At 41.1% G+C, this 21,634-nt stretch overlaps 1 protein-coding gene across 2 annotated transcripts in view; it reads left to right on the forward strand.

The window, feature by feature from the left end:
* The window catches only part of GRIA3 (glutamate ionotropic receptor AMPA type subunit 3), a 141,407-nt gene that overhangs the window by 80,336 nt on the left and 39,437 nt on the right, over positions 1 to 21,634 (forward strand). For both annotated transcript variants that reach the window (XM_062503089.1, XM_062503088.1), the window contains exons 6-11: positions 961 to 1,122; positions 4,691 to 4,858; positions 8,016 to 8,120; positions 9,405 to 9,512; positions 10,693 to 10,899; positions 20,490 to 20,866. In XM_062503089.1, coding sequence (XP_062359073.1) covers positions 961 to 1,122; positions 4,691 to 4,858; positions 8,016 to 8,120; positions 9,405 to 9,512; positions 10,693 to 10,899; positions 20,490 to 20,866 — 1,127 coding nt within the window. The remainder of the gene's footprint in view (positions 1 to 960; positions 1,123 to 4,690; positions 4,859 to 8,015; positions 8,121 to 9,404; positions 9,513 to 10,692; positions 10,900 to 20,489; positions 20,867 to 21,634) is intronic.

Consider the following 21,634-nt stretch of genomic DNA (forward strand, 5'->3'; position numbering starts at 1 on the left):
CTGGAGAGTAGGACTGACTTTCAGAGATGTTTGTGATGCTTTTGAAACACCATCTACTTAAGTTCCTTATAAAAAGTCTTGTACTGTAATTAATCCTGCAGGAAGACTCATTTTTAGGTTCTGTGTCTACTGCAAGTAGAAAAATGTTTTTCCAAAACTCTCACTGTTTAGTTGACAATCCTAATTACTCAAAGATTCTCTGTATCCATGTTTTAGTGTGATTAAAGCAGAAAAGACAAATTTTGAAATATTCTTACCTAGTGAAAGTACTGTATGGCTTTAAGATGCATCATTTTGCGTTATAAGAAGCAGTCATGATTTCACTGATTAGCTCGTGCATAGAAATACAGAGGTTCTTATTCTGGGTTGCCTTTCAGTATGTGTAACCATTGACATTCAGATAAACATGACTGCAATCAAGTCATGCTAATCAAAAAGACTCCAATTTACTGCCTCAGGTATAAATAACAACAGAGTGGGAGAGAATCATCCCGTTCTGCTTGCACGTGACATGCTGAGTAATGCTGCGATGGAGAACTGCCTGGCAAGAGATTAAGTGGTTTTCTTTCCCAGCCTTGAACCTTTTTTGTGTTCACTTTGCTGTACAAATGGGATTTGAGGTCCTTGGTCAGTTTTCACCATGATCAGTACAAAAGAGGAAATGGCACTTCAAGTTCCCCTGCTGTTTTCCTTCTGACCAGCAAATATTACCTACCACATTGCCACAACCCAAATGGGAAGTTTTCTAGTCAAAAAACAAGAAGATGCTTTAAATTCTATTCTATGCCACTGTTGAAATCCTAATTGTGATAGTAGTTGTCTCCTTGGTAGAATATTTTCAGCTAACAAGAGGGACATTAAGCAGTGTCTTTTGTGCTGCACTTGTAGCAGGTAGAACTGAGCCAGAGGAAAGTGGCTTTGGATGACAATGATTCTTTTTTTCTACGTGTGTCCTCCCAGGGTTTCACAGACATTGTTCTGGAGAGAGTAATGCATGGAGGTGCCAACATTACTGGATTCCAGATTGTTAATAATGAAAACCCAATGGTTCAACAGTTTCTACAGCGCTGGATGAGGCTTGATGAAAGGGAATTCCCTGAAGCCAAAAATTCACCTTTAAAGGTATTTGTTTTATTCTGTCAGTGATGGACATGATATGCTTTTAACAATTCTTCAGGACTTTTTAATCTCAGATATGTTCATGAGTATGATACAGATCCCTGGTGAGAATATATGGCAACATTCACTGCCCTTCCAGAAGAAAGAGGCAGAGGCTGTTACACACAAGTGCCCACCGTGGTGGGAGTTCCCCAGAAGCAAAGGCTTGGTCTCACAAAATCCTGTCACTGTGAATGTAAAAACTTCTCATGAACTAACCTCTTGAGTTAGTCTTGGTCTGGATATGGGAGCTAGTTTGATTAGGTTTTGGAGGCAAAATATGCATTACTAGTCAATTTTAATGGTAATAGAGAATTTCACTTGCAAAATGAAGTAGCTCTGGATTCACTAAGGAGCCACTGCTGCCTCCTAGTTACTGCTGGCAGTCACCCTCATAATGTAACCCTCTGTTTTGCACCACTGTCCTTTACTGAATCAGTCTGGCTGTATAACTGAAACCAATCAAATTTTTCAAAAGTTATTTGGATGAAAGTCCCAGGTTCACCAAAACTCTCACAGATTAGATGAAGTAAATGCACTTGTTATTAGCAAACTTGCAACCTATTATTTTCTCACCCAGATTTTTTTCTGCCTAAGCATCTCTATCATAGAGGGGGATGATATTCACTGTCCAGTGAAGAAATGAATCAGAAAAACTCTTTCCAGGCACAGAAGTCATAAACTCTTCTAGGACAACTGCATATTAGTAATATTCCTATTATGTTCCTTCTTTCTCTTCTTCTTTTGGTGAGATCTGTTCTTTTTCACCACTATCCATAGGTGAATGAAACCTGGATATGGCAGTATACAGACTGATTTCTCAGGGCAACCAAGTCTAAAAACCACTGTCCTAATGGGAAGGTTCATGTCTTTCATATTTTATTTGGGAAGGAGACATGCAAACTGATGGAATGGATTTGGAATTCAAAAATACTTTGATAAACTGGAGTAAGGTCTCGGTATGAGTAAGACAAAATTCAAGAAAGCATTAAAATACTTGACAGGAAGGAAAAAATCTAGTCCAGTTCCATGCATGGGGGGCACCAAGGTAGGCAGTAGCACTGGGTTGGGTTTACAGACAGAATAGGAGCCACTTACCAGGGTCTGCTCTTTCTGGCAGTGCCATTCGTGAATAACTGGTGATTTGGAGAGAGACTTTTCCATTCCATGTCATTTCTGTGAGGGAGGAAAATTATCTTAATCCCACGCCATCCCACAGCCTGGCTGGTATTTCAGAGGAAGAAGAGAAAGGCAAACAGGGGCCCACAAAAACCAGATTAGTGTATTGTTGCCTGTGGATTAGGACTTAGTCCTGCTTTCTAAAGCTTTCTAGCAGTGATGCAGAAGTGGAGATAAGTATCATACTTACCTTAAAAGCTCTGAAATATATGGAGTTAACCTGAGATGATTTTATTCCACTTGGAAGCAATTTACCTTGAGGAAAAATTATTCTCCCTCCTTAAAAAAAGATCTTAAGTATATGGTAGAAACACAGATTACATTACCTTTCCACAAATGTGCAGCTCATTACAGAAATGTGCACAGTATTTGTTAATCAGACAAAAAGCATACTTAAAAATTGGTGTACAGTATTTTTGATTAGGAAATAAAATTGCCTGGAGATTAAAGTCCTGATGTTTAATTTATTCTGTATTTTATCAGCCTTTCCCTTCTTCCTCTCTTTTTTCTCTTTGCACACTCTTGCATTTATAAGTAGAATTCAAATAAAGTAGAAAATTAGATAGCTCTCTTGGCATGACTTGGAAGGGACTGCATTAAGGTTACTGACAATTGACGCAGTCTGCTGAAAAAAATTATCAATGTGTAAGTTTTATTGCTAGATTGGGCAGCTATTACAAGACTTTTTTTTAATACAGGAGCAAGTACCTTAAAACTACTGTCTGGTTCTGTATTATTTTGTGGCTTGTGACATATAACCTTTGTTAACTTTCTAAAAGAGTGATTATTGCAAAGCATCGCAGGGAGAGGTAAAGGTGGGCAGGATCACAAGAGTGAGTGCCTGTGCTGTGCAGTCAGTGCAGGAGCCACCACCCATTCCCAGTAAGTTTATAAGCTGCTGTCATTTAAAGCTCAGTGAAATGTCTGCTCTGTAACCTTCTTCACAGCCCTACCTTTGCACTCTTTTTTATTAGACACAATTCTCTTTTTCTGCATGTGCAGGCACACCTTGTTCTGTGCAGAGCTCCTATGGCTTGATATCAGACTGAAGAACTTGCAGTAAAATAATGCTTAGTTTTAAGGAATGCAGAATCTCCAATTGTGTTATCCTGCCCTACAGGATAGAATTAATTTCTGAATATAATAAATCTTATCCACAAAGAGAGTAGCTGAACAAGCAGCTGAAACTTGCATTTCTGCCTTTCTAACTTGCATGTGGGCAGCAGTCTTGTGGCCCAAACTCCAGCACGTGGTACCTCAGGAGGCAGGATCTCTCTGGGACCACAGACAGCCAAAAGGAGGGCAGGCGCACCTTCCATCCTTCATTTCTTCCTTCGACCTCTTACAAATGATGTGGAGGTATTGAGGAACACTTACAAGGGACTTGAGATCTGCTCTTACAGACAGCATGTTCAATTGCTCCCAGAAGGTCCATGCTGCAAGGGTCTCCTCTGCACAGACCTTGAAATTACGGATTTGCTGTAATGCCAGTGGAACCCAGGGATGTCATAGACAAAGCCCAGGCCACTCTAGGAGGGAGGAACTTTCAGACAACAGATACATGTGGAAAAAATACCAGAAACGAGCCCTCTTTGATGGCATTTGCTAGGTGATACTAAGTTTATAGCATTGTGGAGGTGTCACCAGATAACATGCGATGAGCAGTGAATGAAGATGACAGCAACAGGAACACGTAAGTTAAGTTGTCTGGGGGTTTTGTTCAAGAGCTGCTGCTACACAGAGCTTACCACCCTCTGCAGATTTATCATGGACGAAGGGAAAGCAGATGGGGAATTACCAAGGTGATGTAATGCCTAAAGTGTATTTTGTGATTATTTGCTTGCATAGCTGTTTTCTAAGAAAAGCAATTTTATCTATTCTTTGCCACAGGTGCTACCTTATCAGGATTGTGATCCAAAGAGAAATGATTTATGTTAACTTCAAGTCAAAGCTCTATTAGCAGTCTTGTTAAAAACAACAACAACAAAAAAATCTAAAGCAGAAACTCCAATATGAGCTTTCCTTTTGCATCAGTATGGTCCAGCATGGAATTGAAGACTTTTGTAGTATGATCATCTAGATGAACAAGTTTCCAGTTAAATTGAAATTTTATGCAACTATGAACTTGTGTTGTTATTTTGCTGCTGTATGCTATACAGAATAAAAATATTTTTAATTTGTTAATTGAAATAGGTGGAATTGTTGCAAAGCAGCAGCTGAAAGACGGAGAGCAAGCAAAGGGATCTGCAAGCGTGATTCTTCAGTTCTAACAAAAAGGAGGACTTGATGTGGTACGCCTGGGGCAATTCTAAAATTGCAGTTTTTCACCATATTTTCTTTGTATCAATTGCAGTACACGTCTGCACTGACCCATGATGCAGTCCTGGTCATAGCAGAGGCTTTCCGGTACCTCCGAAGGCAGCGTGTGGATGTCTCCAGGAGAGGCAGTGCTGGAGACTGCCTTGCTAACCCTGCAGTGCCATGGAGCCAAGGAATTGATATAGAAAGAGCACTGAAAATGGTAAGGGCAAAGACAACAGCTGAAGAACCACAGCACAATTCCGTAGTGCTTGTGTCCTGCCCCATGTACACAGAGCTTCTCTACTCGCACAAACAGCTCCAGCTCCTCAGGGGAAACAAAGTAAAAACAGTTAGTGATGAACTGCAAAGGATGGATAAAATGTATTCAGTAGAGGGCAAGGCATAACATACTAGCTCTCAAAACTTCGGCCTGAATCCCTCTGGCGCTGGTGCAGCAGCTGCCTGATTGTCCCCACCAGGGCACCTACAATCCCCCAGATCCCCTGCAACACCCCAGCTTCCCAGGAGAGTGGCATGAGCCATTTTCAAATCAAATGTGTATTGGGGGTTTCTAAAGTCAGGCTGAGCCTGCAAATCTGATGAACAGAACTAGACTAGGTCTTTGGCACGTGTATTGTGATTCTTGCAGGGATAGATGTGTTTATGAACTTAAATGCATGTGTACAGTTTTGATAATTTGCCAGTAAAAATTCAACTCAGATTGGTTTAAAACAGTAGAGAAATTGTTGTTGGTCATAGCAGTACTGATAGATCTCAGCACCAGCCTGAACCTAGGAGCAGTTTAGCCTCCAAGCAGTTCTGATTCCTGGCATAACTTTGCACACAGCCGGATTATCTTCTGCATGGCCAAATTTTTATCCTTAACAGTAGTTATGGCATAACAGTAGTTATGGGATCCTACCTCATTTACGTCTCTAATTTTGTTGATTTTTAACTCTTTTTGGTCTGCTATTTGTGTTAAAGCAAGTGACAACAGGAAAAATTGGATAATGTTTTTGTAGATGCAAAAGACAAGATTAATCTGGCTCAAATAAGTCTAAACAAACTTACTAACATTGATTATATTAATGCAGACATAGAACTGGAGTGAGTGAGATCAGAAATAAGCCTGTGTTAGGTGCAAACAAATCCTAGGTCAATCTTCATACACTTAGCTTAATTACTGTTTTTTGTCAGCTACCAGATTGGAAGGGTTATATCAGAATATTGTAACAAGTTGTGGATGGTTATAATCAGATTATATCAGTCTTGAAACTGAGATGGTTTAGTCTCACATAAAAAGAGCCAGAGCTCTTTTTTATGCCATTTTTCACCTCCTGACATATTCCCTAACTGAACTTCCATTAGTGTATCATTACCCACTTTTGAAGATAAATAAATTCAGTCTTCACAATAGTTAAAGGATTTGTACTGTCCTGATATACAAGGTATTCATATCAGTAGAGAAAACCAGCACTGCAATAGGAAACTCCCTTTTTTGGGGGAATTTATTTTTAAAATATATTTTAAATATATAAAAAGGCATGATTGGCAAAAAATGCAGAAGTTTGACCTTTAGCTGGTTGCCTTGAATTTTTTTAGCTATTCAGAGTCATGTAAGTGAGGTTTATGTACACCTCCAATGAGAGCTACTCAAGACCATGCCACATGGCCTTCCATTATCCATCCTGTCCATCACCTTCTCTCCTTCTATTCAGAAAATGATCTTGAATCTTTGCTCAGGCAAAAAAAGAAAAAAAAAAAACAACAACGATTTAATAATTTTTCCTCTCCACTCTGTAGCATCAACTGAGATAAGAATGCTTTTTCCAAGATACCCTTGAAATATCTATCCTGTGCCAGGAGAAGGTCTAGTGCCTCACTATAGTCATTAGGCATTACTTGAAACTTCTTCTCAACAGCCTTGAAAACTGCATATCTTTGTTTCTGAAGCTGGTTCTAATACATCAGGTCAGTGTCAGACAGTTTACCTGAACAGATCTGGACACTTATAAATAGTCACTCTACAATTGCCTCCATACCAAAAGTGTTTGAGTCCTGGCAAGCCTTCCTGCCTCAGTGCAGCCAGGTTTTGCAAATTGCTGTTTTCCTACCAAGGAGAAACCAATTAAGTTTGAAGCCAAATGGTGTCCAGTGCATGAAGCTCATGTCTCAGTGGGCACCAGGGTGGAACCAGTGTAACAAACTCTGTGAGACACCCAGTCACTGCTGTGCTAAGGTAGCCAGACAGTGCCAGTAAATGCCAAAGGCAGCAGCTCACATCTGGATGCAACTTATGTGTCAACTGCCCTACAAGTACATGTGCTCAGTCCACAGTTGATAAGATGTCTTGGGGTCAAATTTGGTTTTCAAAGTGCAATTCATCTCTCTAGCTTTCTGGAGACAAGAATACCTCATATTTTTTCCAGCGCCTATGGTGGTATGAACTATTTTAAAGAAGGTTCAAATCCACTTACAGATAAAAAAAGAAACTCCCTGTATGTCAGTGTGAATTAGGCTCACTGGATAATTTGAGGTCCATGGAATTTTTGGTTTATGTAGCCTTGCAACTCATCTCTAAACAGTAAACAGCAGATCAGTCACCAGCCCTGAGCAGTGACTAGTCTAGCATCACCTCTTCCTGTAACTTCTAAAGTTTTTGCTAAATATTAAAGCTAATTTGCCTCTGCTGAAGTTTAAGACTGTTACCTTTTCTGCCTGAGATGACAGCTTGTCATTGTTGATAAATGAAAATACCTCATCCTTTCATACAGGGAAATAAGAAAGGCTCTTTTTTTTTGAGACAAAGTACTTTATACTTCCCCTTCAGATGATTCATGTGAGTAGGTAATGATAACACCGTCTGTACACCCATCCATCCTGACTGAGACCAAAACTCCATAAGCAGTAGTGACAATTGTCTGTACTCATTCAGAGAAGATGTTCGTTCCTTTCTCCTATGCTGGGACTGATCCTAAATTAAAGCACTTCCCAGAATGAGCAGTGATATGCCATTATGGTCTGTACTGCAGATCACTCTGTGCAATATTGTGAGGGGTTTAACTGCACTTATTGTTGCTTGTGCCTCACTGATGCTCCATTCTGTACCAGTGAACCCAGTGTAACCAAGCATGGCAGAATCAGTCTTTCTTACATTTAACATACCTGCAGGGCTCATTTCACTTAAATGCAGCTCACTCTGGCCGTGAGTCACCAGCTGAGTTCTAACAAATATGTACAGCTGGAACTCAGAGAATGGAGACTGGGGTTGCTTTGAACAGTGCAACTGAATGTGTCAGAAGTAGTACAAATCTCTCACATAGATAAAAAATAAACTGAATCTTTTATTAAAATATTTTTCTGTTTATTCCCTCAAGGTGCAAGTTCAAGGAATGACAGGGAACATCCAGTTTGACACCTATGGGCGGAGAACAAATTACACAATTGATGTGTATGAAATGAAAGCTGCTGGATCACGGAAGGTGAGTTTCAAGACATGGATCTAGATTTCACACCTTCACAAATATTTATTCCAACAAATCAATTAAATTAAAAAATACCATAGATGCCATGTAATAACAGGGTCCTGAGGAGTAACCCCTTCATGCTGCCTTCCCTATCCCAGAAACCTTGTTATATTCAGTTCCTGGACTAAACCACTCACCCTGCTTAACATCTTCACTGGTTTCCATGTCAACTTCAAATGCAACTTTTTCCCTGAAAATCCTTCCAGAGCTTTTTCACTGCCAAGTATAATACCTGCTGTCGTGGTCCTGTGTCTAGTCCTATCTTTTAAATTCCTCTCCATCTTTTCCTCCCTCTCTATGTTGGGCTTTGGACCCACAGTGAAGCTGAAACCAGTGAAACCTTCTGAAATTAACAGAAAATAAGTTTGTTTTTAATTAGAATTTCATATTAATTCTCTTGTCTCCTAAATAAAATTTAGATCCTAAGTAGGATAGTTGCCTAGATCAGTGCTATAAAAGAAGTTTAAGGCAGATGTTAAAAAAAATTTAGCTAGACAGGGTCACAAAACTACTGAGAGAAGAACGTGTGTGGGTGAGTCTCTTAAATCCCCTAATTTCACCTGCTTGATTACCAGTGAGACTCCTTAAACATTTCTGCACATTCAATAACCAAATACCTCTAAACATGGCCCAGCCTCTCAGGGAGGTGTACAATGCTGAGAACAGTGTTACCTCTGTGTTGTGCAGAAATACAAAAGCTATTGTGATAGTCTAGTGATGCAGCCAAAGGTCAGCACCAACCAGCTGATAAAGTCTCCTTGTGATCACAGAGGGTTTTGTGTCCCACACTGGAAATAATGCAGCTGTGCCTGCGTTGCTAACCCTGTCTGTGCATCTGCTCTAAAGCCAGCTCAGGTCTGCAGGGACTGTGTTGGATAAAAATCACAACATCAGAGAATTTTGCTCAGAATGCTGTGCAGTTTATTTTCTTCTCCGTAGCATGTTCTTATGCTGTGGACATATGGGAATTTATTCCACAGGCACCATACTGATGTAAATTGAGATAGGGAGAATTTAATATGTATTTTCACTTAGATTTGGCTTGTGCAGATTTGCTCTTGGGCTTGAGAACATTGTTTCTTTAAGGAAATGGATGTAAAGCTAATGTAGTCCCTTAATGACAAAAACAGTGAATGAGAAATGTTACAAAGCTGTAGGATTTGACAGTTACTCTTACAAGTTCAGGTACCAGAGTCCTTGTAAAGGTATGTAATGAGCTGACAATCTCCATTTTTGTAGGCTGGTTATTGGAATGAATATGAACGGTATGTGCCAGCATTAGATCAGCTGCCCTCTAATGATACTTCATCTGTGGAGAACAGAACTATAGTAGTCACTACCATCTTGGTAAGTTTTATGTTCTTAGTGTGTTTGTGTTTAGGAAACAAGGCACATGACTCCTGAGGTGTGTTAGACACCTTGTCAGGAGGCTGTTGAATACTTGTCAGATGTTGAATACTGTGTGAATTCAAGTGACTGGGAAGTTCAGTATCTTCCAGAGATGTTCTGAGGGCTTGAGCCTGCTAACTCATACATGTATCAGTAAGTCTGCTCCCAGGAGGAGCTCACTGAGCTCACCATTGTGCTTTGATGCTTCCCAGACACTTGAATTCAAATTAAGTGCCTCATGTAAGTGAAGTTATTGTGCATGCATGTAAATGAGCAGAGATGGGTCTTTCTGCTGTAGAGTCAAATCTTGCACCCCTCACTCAGGTACAGCTCCTGTAAACTCAACCCCTGTGGACTGAGTAAGGGTGGCACAATGAAGCCTGTAGAGAACTGGAACTGCTCTAGCACTGGGTGAAAAGCAGCCTTTACCTGTGCAATTCCAAAGGAGCAAAGCTCTTCCTGTGTGCCACGAGCAGCAGCACCTGTGAGTCCCAACGCCTCTACAGACCTGCTCTTACAGCATTTGTTGGGACTTTTGTGCTTTTTACAATTCTACTAAGCATGAGTCAATTTTATGCTGTTTCCTGAAGCATTGTATTTTATATTCCTATGGATTTAGTGAGATACAATCAGCATTTCTACTAGAATTTTCCAAGAAGGCTAAGGGAATTCAGTGACAAAAAATGCTGCTGAGGATTTCAACCTAGCTTCCCTTAGGCTACTTTGAAAATATCTTCATCAGAGCCCCATTCTTGGCCACTGTGGCCTTAGGAGATTGTGGTGATGGTACAGGCATTGGATATGTCAGTCTTTAAACACTAAAACTTGAATTATTGCTACAATGATGCTACTTGACTGTCTAATCAGGCATAATTCTACAAACAGAAGTGTAACTTTGTTAAAAAGTTCTGTTGTCTGCAATGACTCCTCACTAGGAATACAATCAATGTATGTATGGCTGTAGGATCACCCAAGGATTTTTATGCTGCAGAAGACTGTCTTTCTAATTTCTGTACCAAAGCAGGAAATATTGTAAATACTTGCCAGTAATATAAAGGATAATAGCAGCTCTCATTTTGTGTGGTTAACAGCTGTGTTTTACATTCATAGACTTTTGATCTTTACTTTTGTTTCAAAGGAATCACCATATGTAATGTATAAGAAAAACCATGAACAACTAGAAGGGAATGAGAGATATGAAGGATATTGTGTAGACTTAGCTTCTGAAATAGCAAAACATGTTGGAATAAAATACAAACTGTCAATTGTTGGAGATGGGAAATATGGAGCTAGGGACCCTGAGACTAAGATATGGAATGGCATGGTGGGTGAACTGGTCTATGGGGTAAGTTTCTCTTAACCTTCATTTTAATGTTCTTTATAAAAAAATATGCTCGAAGTTAATAAACTGCAAAATAAAGATCATCTGTTTGAATACTACTTTAAAATTCTAGGTATTTCTTTGTATTGCCATTTTTACAGTCCGCTTTTCTCATTGTTTCATTGCAGGAAAGTGTCACGTTTTTACTGCTGTTCTCCAAATCAGAGTCCACAAAACGTTGAGAAATAGCATTGGGCAAACTTCAAATTCTTATTTACAGCAGAATTTCCAGTTTGCTCTTCATATGCTTCTTCTTCATTTGCCAGATCTCCTTTTTCTGTATCAGTCTCTTAAGTGCTGGGCGGGTTTTCCCTGTCATTAAAGGTCTGATCTGGGATGCTGAGAATTGCTGGGTCACTGATCTTGGTTTGTGTTTGATCAGACCCATTTAACTCCATGGTTGCTTTTCAGGGTAAGAAGCAATGCAGGTGTGAAATCACCCACATATTTTTTTTCTCTTTAAACTGTGGGTTTGGTGTCAAAAATCAACCGTCAGACAAAAAAAAAAAAAAAAAAAAAAAAAAAAAAAAAAAAAAGCTAATTCACTGCATTTCTCTTTATATTTCTATATTGGGTGTACGTCACTTTGTTTAGCAAGAACAAAAACAGTCCGGAACTGCCATTTTGGAAACTTCTTTATTCTTTGGAAATGAGAATTTTGGAACAGATAAACCAGATGGAAGGGGGAGAAAATTGGCTTTGCAGAAAAAAACTTCTCAAGCTGATATTTCATCTTTTTTTTCTCAGATGCTAATGAGATGATTTGTGATTCCGCCCAGATCTTTTTTGCAGTTTATTTTTAACAAGCTTTCCTTTATTAAAAATATCTGAGCAGAAGTGCATATTTCAATTGCCTCCTTTTGTTCTGTGGCTGAGTGTAATTTCTAAAAGTCACCTCAAAATTTCCTTGGGATAATGCATCATCATTCTTGCAAAATGTTTGGTGAGAATTCTTTTCATATGAATCAGTCTTTTTTAAGTAATTGCTAGATTTTTCACAAATCTTCTTACTCTGGAGCAGTCAGTCCTGATGCCTTGTTATGTAATTGGTAGCCTGTTCAACTTGAAAATGTTTTATATAAATGGCAATGTTTTTATTGTATTGTGTTATGGCAGAGAGGGAAATCTACTGATTACAGAAAGTAAACAGGGTTCTGGACCCTTGGATTATTTCTTTGTTTCCCTGTTGCTTTGAGGTTTGACATTATGCAAATCTGAACTCCCCATGACTCAGTTGTGCAATTTGGGAAACTGATGTTCGCTGTCTTAGAGAACACAAGTCCATTGAGAACCTCTGAAGCAAAGGTTTAGTTTAGTTCCAAGCAAATTGCGTTGCACCAGAAACCTATACCCTCTGTTGCTCTGTGTGTGATTCAAGAAATATCAAGAATATCAGCTGTAATTGGGTCCTTTTGATGTACTTGCAAGTGACAAAAAAATAACCATACCATGTGGAAAAAGCATGGCAAAAGAGAAGCTGAAATGGCTGGTAACAGTCAGAGCATGGGGACCGTCTACACTAGGGGAGGAAAGGTGTGATGTGGGCTACAGCTTTTGTGTCTTGAGGCAGTAAGATTAATGGCAGCTGCTGTGCCATTCAAGATCTACCTCATAAAGGGCCTCAAAAATGCTCTGAGGGCTGGAGCACCTGTCCTGTGAGGAAAGGCTGAGAGAGTTGAGACTTTTCAGCTTGATGAAGTGAAGGCTCCAAAGAACCTTAGAGAACCTTCTAATACCTAAAAAGGCTACAAGATACATGGAAAGGGATGTTTATAGGTTCATGTAGTAAAAAGACAAGGGGGAGTGGCTTTAAACTGAAAGGGGATAGAATCAGATTAGATATTAGAAATAAATTCTTAATTGTGAGGGTGCTGAGGTTCTGGCCCAGGTTGCCCAGAGAGGCAATGGATGCCCCATCCCTAGGAACACTGAAGGTCAGGCTGGACAGGGATTTAAACACCCTGATCTAGTGGAAGATGTTGAACTAGATGATCTTTAAAGGTCCTTTCCAACCCAAAACAATGTGTGATAAGCAGGTTGGCTGCAGCTGAGTTTTCCACGGCCTTTTGGGACCAGCCTAACTCAGAGATTTCTGCCTCCTTAGCATCAAACTTAGCCCTAACCATACTTGTGACCTTTCCACACCAGCAAAACCGGCCCTGCAGGCACCACAGACCATTCCTTAAAGCAACCCCAAAACCACCCCACCGTTCTCATTTTCCCCTGCAAAAAAGGTCAGCTCCTTTGTATTCTGAGCACAGTTTTCATCTGTGTTTTCTCGTTAATGAAAAATTGAGGAATGTTTTCCTCCCTGACCCCCAACAGTTCCTGTACTCGTGCTGTGAGCTCTGTTACTGAAGCCTCTCCACTGCAGTGCTCAATTATTCAAAGGTCAGATTGTCCCATGAGGTTTGAGTGCAGACACAGGTTAATACTTCCAGCCCTGTGCTGCTGAGCCAGCTCCCCAAACCATCCAGCTGAACTGAGCTTGCAAGCTGCATGGAAATCCACCTGGGTTTCTGTAAGCAGGGAAAAGAGCCCCTGAACCCTGAGTTCAAACTTCAGCAGCCTTTCAGACCTTTTCCCAGCTCTATTTGCAAACATTGTGAAATACCCTTGGCCTTTTTCTCCATCCGTTGAGAGGGGCTGTGTACCACACTTAGAAGGATGTTCACTAAGCCCTTTGAAGATGAGAAGTACTCTAGAAGTGCTAATTATTTGGAACAAGTGCCTCATTTACGTGCTGACTTTCCTTTATCTCTCACTGGCTTAAAACTCTATTAGGGAAAACCAAAACTATGTTAACGTAATGCCCCTGTGAATCTTGTCAGCAAAGTGACTCAAATTTGGCTCCTCTGGATTCCATTTTGGGAAGAAAAGAGGCAGATTAGATTTTAAGTACCTTTGTTAGCATCTATGGAAGATGGACTTGATAGGATAAAAGGGACTTGGACTTGGTAGGATAGGTTTTGGTACCAGTTATCCAGCAGCTGAGCTGAGCTGTGGCAGAAACACAGTCCTTTAGATTGCATTTGTCTCAAGTGATAACTGGTGATGAGTCGTTTGTCAAATACAGCATATTCCTGACCCAGCAGCATCCTTGCCACCACCTGGCACTGCTGGGGCATCTCAGCCAGCTTTTTGAATACTGAGCCCTTTTTTGCATAGTCCCATGCATGCAATTCTTTCCTAAAATTGCTCTTAGGACAGTTGTAGGAAATGAATGGCTTGTCATTTTAATGTTAAAAGCCTAATTAACTGTATTTAATGTTTGGATTGTTACTGTTGCTCTCACTTCCTATGGAATGCAGGCAGTACAGAGTCAGGGGAGGAAAGGCAACCTCCAGACCCCTGCATTGGAGGGGAGGCACCTCAGTCTGCCCTGAGCTGTACCCAAAGCAACAAGGGTGGTGTGTCACCGTGCTGCAGGTCTGGAGGGTGGCACAGCCCTGACTCCAGTGTAAGACTCACTGGAGGTCAGCATTAGCTAGGCCAGCTGGAGCAGTCCCAAGACTTACACATTGCCATTCACACTCTGAAATGCTTCCCATTAAAAATTCTCCCTGCCCTGTTTCATTTCACATCAGGTCTGGTTGGAGGGCATAAAAGTCTGCTGTACTGTATGGTACCTAAAGTTAAGGAAAATCTCAACTGTCCCCCTTGGGCTTTTCCTTGTGGCTTATCAAGGGGCTATACCTATGGACCTGGCTGCAGAAGGATTGCAGCCTCAGAGGCAGGGAATTATGACTGAGCATATATTTCCATACTCCTTTGCTTCAGGCAGGAGAACCCAGCAGTCTTGTTGGAGAGGAAATAACAGACCTTTGTGGTTTGTTAGCAATTTCTAAGTATTAGTGATAGTAGTAATAGTAGTAGTAAAGATGATTGTAATACTAATTAATAATAATAATGAAATTTGGCATGAAATTAAATGCATTTGGTTTTTCATAAATCAAAAAGTGTCAGTTCAGGCTGAAAAAAGCTCCTTAATGTTGCTCTTTTGCTCTAATGGCGTCAAAATAAAACTCTTCATCTTACCAAATATCCATTCAAGAACTGATTTTTTTAAAACTAAGAAAAATTTCACAAGAATAGTGGAAATTTTCAACAGAATAAATATAGAAAATAGGTAAAGCTTTTTTCCTGGACATTTCAGAAGGGAAGTAGCTAAATCATTCTCAGTCCAGGAGACTGAATCACTATTTAAATCTAACCAGCAGAGCAATCCAGCAAGGCAAGTGCTGTCCTGCGGTGACCCAGAGGCTGAGGACGTGTCCTTGGCTGGGGCTGAGGAGCAGCAGCACCTCCCTCAGCCCCTGTGCTCAGGGCTTTGTACCCACCAGCTGCTGAGCACTAGACAGTCGTCTTTTCTCTTCTGTGGGGTCAGCCTCTTTCTGTAGGCTTTTATTTCTTCTTCCCCTTTTAAAGCAGGCTGCTGTTCTTCCTTCCCTGTTCAGCCAGGGGAAGCCATCCCTCCCCGGGCCTGATGCTGGCTAATTGACAGTAGTTTTAACACAGATCTTAATTGTAACTACAAATGCTTTGGGAATGAAAAGAGCAGCCAGACCTTACAGCCTTTAAAACTGCTCAGGTTAAAACAAGCCTTTATAAAGACTTCTCAATATGTAAAATAGCACAAAGGAATGAAGCAGGGATGTAAAGGACAGGAGTTCCCTGGAACACAGAAGCCTCCACAGTCTGTCAGAGTGGGTTTGCTGACACATCTCCCTGCCTTTAGCACCGTAACCAGCCTCGTGTGGGGCTGGCCTCTCTGGCTCTGCCAGCAGCATGTACAAATTCTAAAGATGGCACATACAGCCTTTGAATCATAGCAGAGAGGCAGACTAATTCCATTCCTACTTTTCCTTAAAACCTCCCACATGCTCTTAGTCTGTGGCAGAGCCTGACTGTGCTATGAGTGGGTGAAGCTTGTTCTTTGCTCCTCACTCCAGGTTTCTGCCGGGGGGAAGCCCAGGTACAAATCCCCAAAGGCAGCTGTGTGATGCTGCTGCCCTGCAGCTCAGACAGACCCTCATCCTTTAGACATGGACAGATGTGGGGTCCCTGACCAGGCTGAGCTGTGGTGGGGGACAGGATCACAGCCCCGGCACAGAGCCAAGCTGCCACGGTCCTGGGCTTTGGCTGACCTGGGTCCAAGCACAGGCAGAGGAAGCACACATATGTCCACAGCCCCAAAAACAGATGTACTCGTTATGTCTCCATCTGTGAATGGCAGGAGTGTGTCAGAATGAGCTGTGGGCATCCACAGAAATCACAAATGGACTTAACTTTGACAAACTGTGGCAGACAGGGCCAACTGCTGTTTTAACACCTTCATACCTTTTTACGCTGCTCAGCTAGGGTGTATTAAGACTTCAATGCAGCATGTTGCTAGTCAGATATGACCTGTTGGCTTTAAATAAGTGTGAGCTAAAGTGTTAAAACTACACTGCCCCCATGACTCAGCCTCTCAATACACCCTGAATATCCTTGGGGATATTGGACTGCCTTTACAAAGGTAGCTCTTACCAGCTGATACCACAGGTGATGTGTTGCTCTGTCTGACACTATTTTCTGGTACCTGGAAACTTCAGACTGCACTGAGAAGTGTTAAAACATGCTCAGAGACAGCCACCATTGCAGCACAGTCTCTTCTGGAGCCCCTGTGTACCTGCATTCAGCACTGTTGGGGTGCCCAGAGGTTTCACTGCTGATGGAAGTTGGTCGGTGTCCCTCTGCTTCAGTGTGCACAGAGTTGGGGTAATGCCTGGCTTCCCATCACACAAAGTGACTGCAGTCCAGACCACTTCCTGAAGAGTAACCCTCAAGCAAAGGTGTTCAGTTTTGCAAGCAGGAGTGACCCAAAGCATATGCAGGCAGGAGAACAGCCCAGATCCCTCACTGTCTCTAGTGCACAGATTTGAATTTGTGAGAGTTATCAGAAGGTCTGTAAGCAGAAGAATCCCAGCCCTCCTTTTGGATTACAGAGGTGCAACAGCTTATCATTTTTCATTCTCCATGTAGAAGGGTATTTCCATTTGCTATTTTTTTCTCCCTCTCCATAAGAGTCTGGAGGTTTGCAGCTCCCTGGGGTCATCTTTGAGCAGAGTGGGCAGCGCCTCTGTGCTGCCTGTCCTCTAAATCCATCCCTCCCACACTAGTAGGCAAAGACAGAACAAGCCTCAGAGGAATGCATGACATTTCTTGCCCAGCTCAAATGCAGTGAAGATGATGTTTGAAACGCCATTAGTCATGAGTGATTAGCAAAGCTCTGTTGTTGAGGTTCTTAAACCCCTCTCCAGTTCTGTATGAAGAAGGGCATGTTTGTGGTTGTGTTCTTTTTAATCGAGCTCAATTTGTATGTGTTCTGCTTATCTGCAGCCATAACAGGGAGAAAAATTCTCAACAGTGCTGCAGTTATTAATGATCCTTTAGGGTGCTTAGAGCTCTCCATAAGCTCTCCATTTCAAATACTGTATCTCTAAATAAATAAGCAAAGGGAGAACTGTTTTTTAACATCCCCAGTGCAGCTAATATTCAGGGAAGTGGTGAGCAACCAGGCTTGGGTTCTGGATTGCAGATGGTCCATTCTCAGTGCCCTGGTTTCCCAAGACTCTGTGTGTGAACCCATGCTTGCTCCCTCTGCAGAAACCATTTGCTACCATGTTCACTAAGGGATGAGAGTGCTTTTTGGTGTTTCCAATACAGTGAATGCATTTTGTAGGGATGGTAGGAAAGCAGAAAGACTGAAAAGTATCGGAAAATTAGTATTTGTACCCCATTTAATATTAAAATGCAGTTTGAAATTATTTATAAATAAATCTGTACTGTATGATATGCACATGGTAGCAGTCAGGGCTTTAATAAGTGATTTGTCTGTGCTTCAGCATCAGCTTCATCCCCCCATAGGAACATCCTGCATGAACTCAGTTGCACATGAGGGAGATCCAGACCTTATTGCATGCTGCATCAGCACTTAGGAAGAGTTCCACCATGTCTACTTTGGCAATTAAAATATAACTTTAAGAGAATTAAAATTCTCCAAATCCTTGAAAATGCTCCAGAAACTAAATGCTCTTATGGCTGAAGAGGCTTTTCCTTCCCTTGATGGAGTGTTCCAAGGCTGGCAGTCCATGTGCAAAAGTTCCTGGTGGGAAGGCACCTGCTCCCACCTAAGCTTCTCTTCGCATGGAGCCATTGCTAAGTCACTGCAGGGGTCCTGATCCATTAAGTTTGCCCTAATAAGGATTAATTTGTAAGTACCTCATTAGTTCAACAAGAGGAACAGTGGCATGGTCAAAGTGCTCAGTCTTCCAGCTGGCTGACTAAATCTTTTAAACTATATTTAAAACTGATATTCTGTGTGAATCTCACCCTGACTGCAGACATCTAGTATTTAACAGGAGCTCAACAAGCAGCAGCTCTAAGAGAAATATACGTTTTGGGAGAGTTCCTCAGTGAACAAGTTCCAACATCTTCCAAAGATGTTACCTCACTCTACCCTCCCCTCCAAGTCTTTCCATTCTTTAGGTGATGAACACATTCATCTGCAAAGCCAATAAACATCCAGGCATCCAAATGCATGTTCAGTTTTTATATTCAAGCCATGTTCAGCTAGATTTTTGCAGTAAGTGACCACGAATCAGATGAGGTTTTCTCCTTGAGGAACAGCCACTCAAGGGTAAAGGCAGTGTCCCAGTACACGACTGACAAAAGGGGCTGAGCAGGGCTGTCAGAGGGGGCACCCAGGGCCATGATTTCCGAGTGGCTTCCTTATATGCACAGGCATGGCTTTATCAGGTTATTCCAAGCAGTGAACTTATGCACATACCTTGTAGCTGCATATGCTGCTATGAGCTGTAGAGAGATGTTCTTGGGTGGCTGGAGCAACCCTTGAGGTTGTGTGTGCAAATAGGTGCCCTGCAGAGAGAGGCAGCTGTGGGGAGGGCCAGCCCTCATCTGACAAGGCTGTCACTGGCCTTGGTCTGCAAACCCTGAGCAGTGCTCCTGGATGGCTGCACAGTGTTAACAAGAACCAGCAGGCACCAAGCCCATGATGCTCTGATCAGTTGTATGAGATGCCTTTGCCATTTCTTCTTATCAAATGCAAAACCCAAACCAATAGCTAGGAGGAGGTAAAAACAGACAGTAATGACAGTCACGTACATCACCATCAGATTTACATAAAGGCATATTCAATTACTTTATGGCACAGATTTTAATCATATCTTATTAATATTCCCCATTAACTTTTATTCAAACTGCCATTTAATCAGGCTTTATTTTTCCACCAGAAAGAAATGCCTGGTTACTAGAGGGGAAAAATCTGATTTAAAAGGTGCATAGTGGTTTAGGCACTCATAAATTAAGGTTTCCCCAAGAACCATGTTTTCTTTCGGAAATTCTTAATTACCAATGGAAGGCCTTCTTTAAAAATATCAATAACATGAGTAGTTTGAGTGTTTAAAATAGTGTATGTAGGTATGTAGACTCTCATAACACTCTTCAACTGAAAATGATTCTTTTTTTAGAATTGAGTTTCACTCTCACACAAATACTGACACCTGCTTGAGTACTTGGCTGGATCAAGGCTAGGGTGTCTAAGTAGCATGACTTGAATCTTTGTAGCATAGAAATACAGGTACAGTTAAATATGTTGAAAATCTACTCTGGAATGTTATTTTTAATCAGGAAAGTAAGTAATTTTTTTTTACATGCGTGCCTACCCTTGAAATCCATCAAGGATGTATAGATTGAAGGGAAGGTTATTCGTTCACCATCACACAGGTGGACAATGGATGATGCAGTAGATGCAATGGTGCTTCCAGGTGACACAGCCCCAGAGCTCGGTCTCTTACAGGCCTGTAGAGCCAAGGTCTCTAAGACAGGAGGGCATACATGACACTGCCTTCTCCTCAGATTATCTAGGCTATTTGCTCCTCAGGGATTCAGTAATCTGTGTTAATGGTTCTTCAATGACCACAGAAAGGGTCTGTCTGATTTCTATCCCCCCAGTACTTACTACCTTCTGCCACTTACTGCAGTGGAGTTTTAAAGGAGCACTCAAGTAGTAGCACCCAAGTGCAGCTGAAATTCAGTGACTGATTACTTCTCATGGGTTTCTTTTAAAGATCCTGACTAATCAGTAAGGCAAGGGAAGTTGCTGAAAGAATGGAAAAGAGAAAATCAGAACACAGCAAACAGAACTTGTCCGAAGTGTTATGAGTGGTTACGAACCATTACGATAAAATGGCATTGTGTTGGTTGCCATCTCACTGTCCAGTTTGCATAGTGTTTATACATCTGTTTTAATGTAATAGAAGTATCTGCTGCTGTCATGAGCCCCTTGCACAGATTTGATTGTAATTTTTCTTGTCAATAATTTTCTCTTAATATCATGTAGTCCTTAACTTCAGTGACTGCAAAATAGCCTACAAAGAATTTATTTCTACTCACTATTGTAATTTATCATCTGATTCATTAGCCTGAGACTCTATATTGTGACTCTGTTGTGTCTGACTTGTAACTAACTTGGGTTTGTTTTCCCTTTTCAGAGAGCAGATATAGCTGTCGCCCCCCTCACCATAACATTGGTGCGAGAAGAAGTCATAGACTTTTCCAAGCCCTTTATGAGCCTGGGCATCTCCATCATGATCAAGAAGCCTCAGAAATCTAAGCCAGGCGTATTCTCTTTCCTGGATCCTTTGGCTTATGAGATTTGGATGTGTATAGTCTTTGCTTACATTGGCGTCAGCGTAGTTCTTTTCCTAGTCAGCAGATTCAGCCCTTATGAGTGGCATTTGGAAGACAACACTGAAGAACCACGTGACCCTCAGAATCCTCCCGACCCTCCAAATGAGTTTGGAATATTTAACAGCCTTTGGTTTTCCCTGGGTGCCTTTATGCAGCAAGGATGCGATATTTCTCCAAGGTTTGTTCCATATCACTCCATCACCTTTTTGCATTTTATGGTCATCTTCTGATGCCATGGTGCATATATGTTACTTTCGCAAATTTTTTTTTTAATTCCAAATTTTTTGTCATTTCAATTCAATATTCAGCATCCTCATAAAGCCACCATGCTTGCTAACATTCACCTCCAGAGTAAGTAGCATTGATTATAATGCCTTTTATGCATTTCTGCCAAACTTATATTCACCATGTTGAGGCTGTAAAATGCATAGGGTTTTCTGTTTTCAGCAATGCTTGGAGTGCTACCGTGTTTTTGCTGCATATCTCATTTTGCGGTCATCTCCTTGGTGCATATAACACATTCTGCTTTGCAAAATAAGATTTCTTTTTAAAAGTCACATGCAACAGCATTTTAAAGCATCTCCACTCCCATCAAGGCTCCTACTAGTCTGTTTACTTTCTTTTGTACCTAATTTCTTCAGTTTTGTTCTTCTTGAACTTCTTCATCCTTCTGCTTACCACCATTTTGCACATGTTCATGTCTCCAGATGTACTGTGCTACTGTCCTTTATGTGTGGTGTTATTTCAGTCCAGTCTAATCTGTTATCCCTCTGTTCATAGTCAATATGGTCTAATAAGCACTGCCAGTTTCCATAAAGATTTTTCTTACTCATGAAGACTTTCTTTCTGGATAAGGCTGTAATAAAGTATGATTGATATTAATACCAATTTAAGAGAGAGCACTGTTATTAACTACTGTAGAATTATATTTCTTTTTATAGAAGTA

The sequence above is a fragment of the Cinclus cinclus genome, chromosome 15 (genome assembly GCF_963662255.1).
Source record: "Cinclus cinclus chromosome 15, bCinCin1.1, whole genome shotgun sequence".
In the NCBI taxonomy this organism is placed as follows: Eukaryota; Metazoa; Chordata; class Aves; order Passeriformes; family Cinclidae; genus Cinclus; species Cinclus cinclus.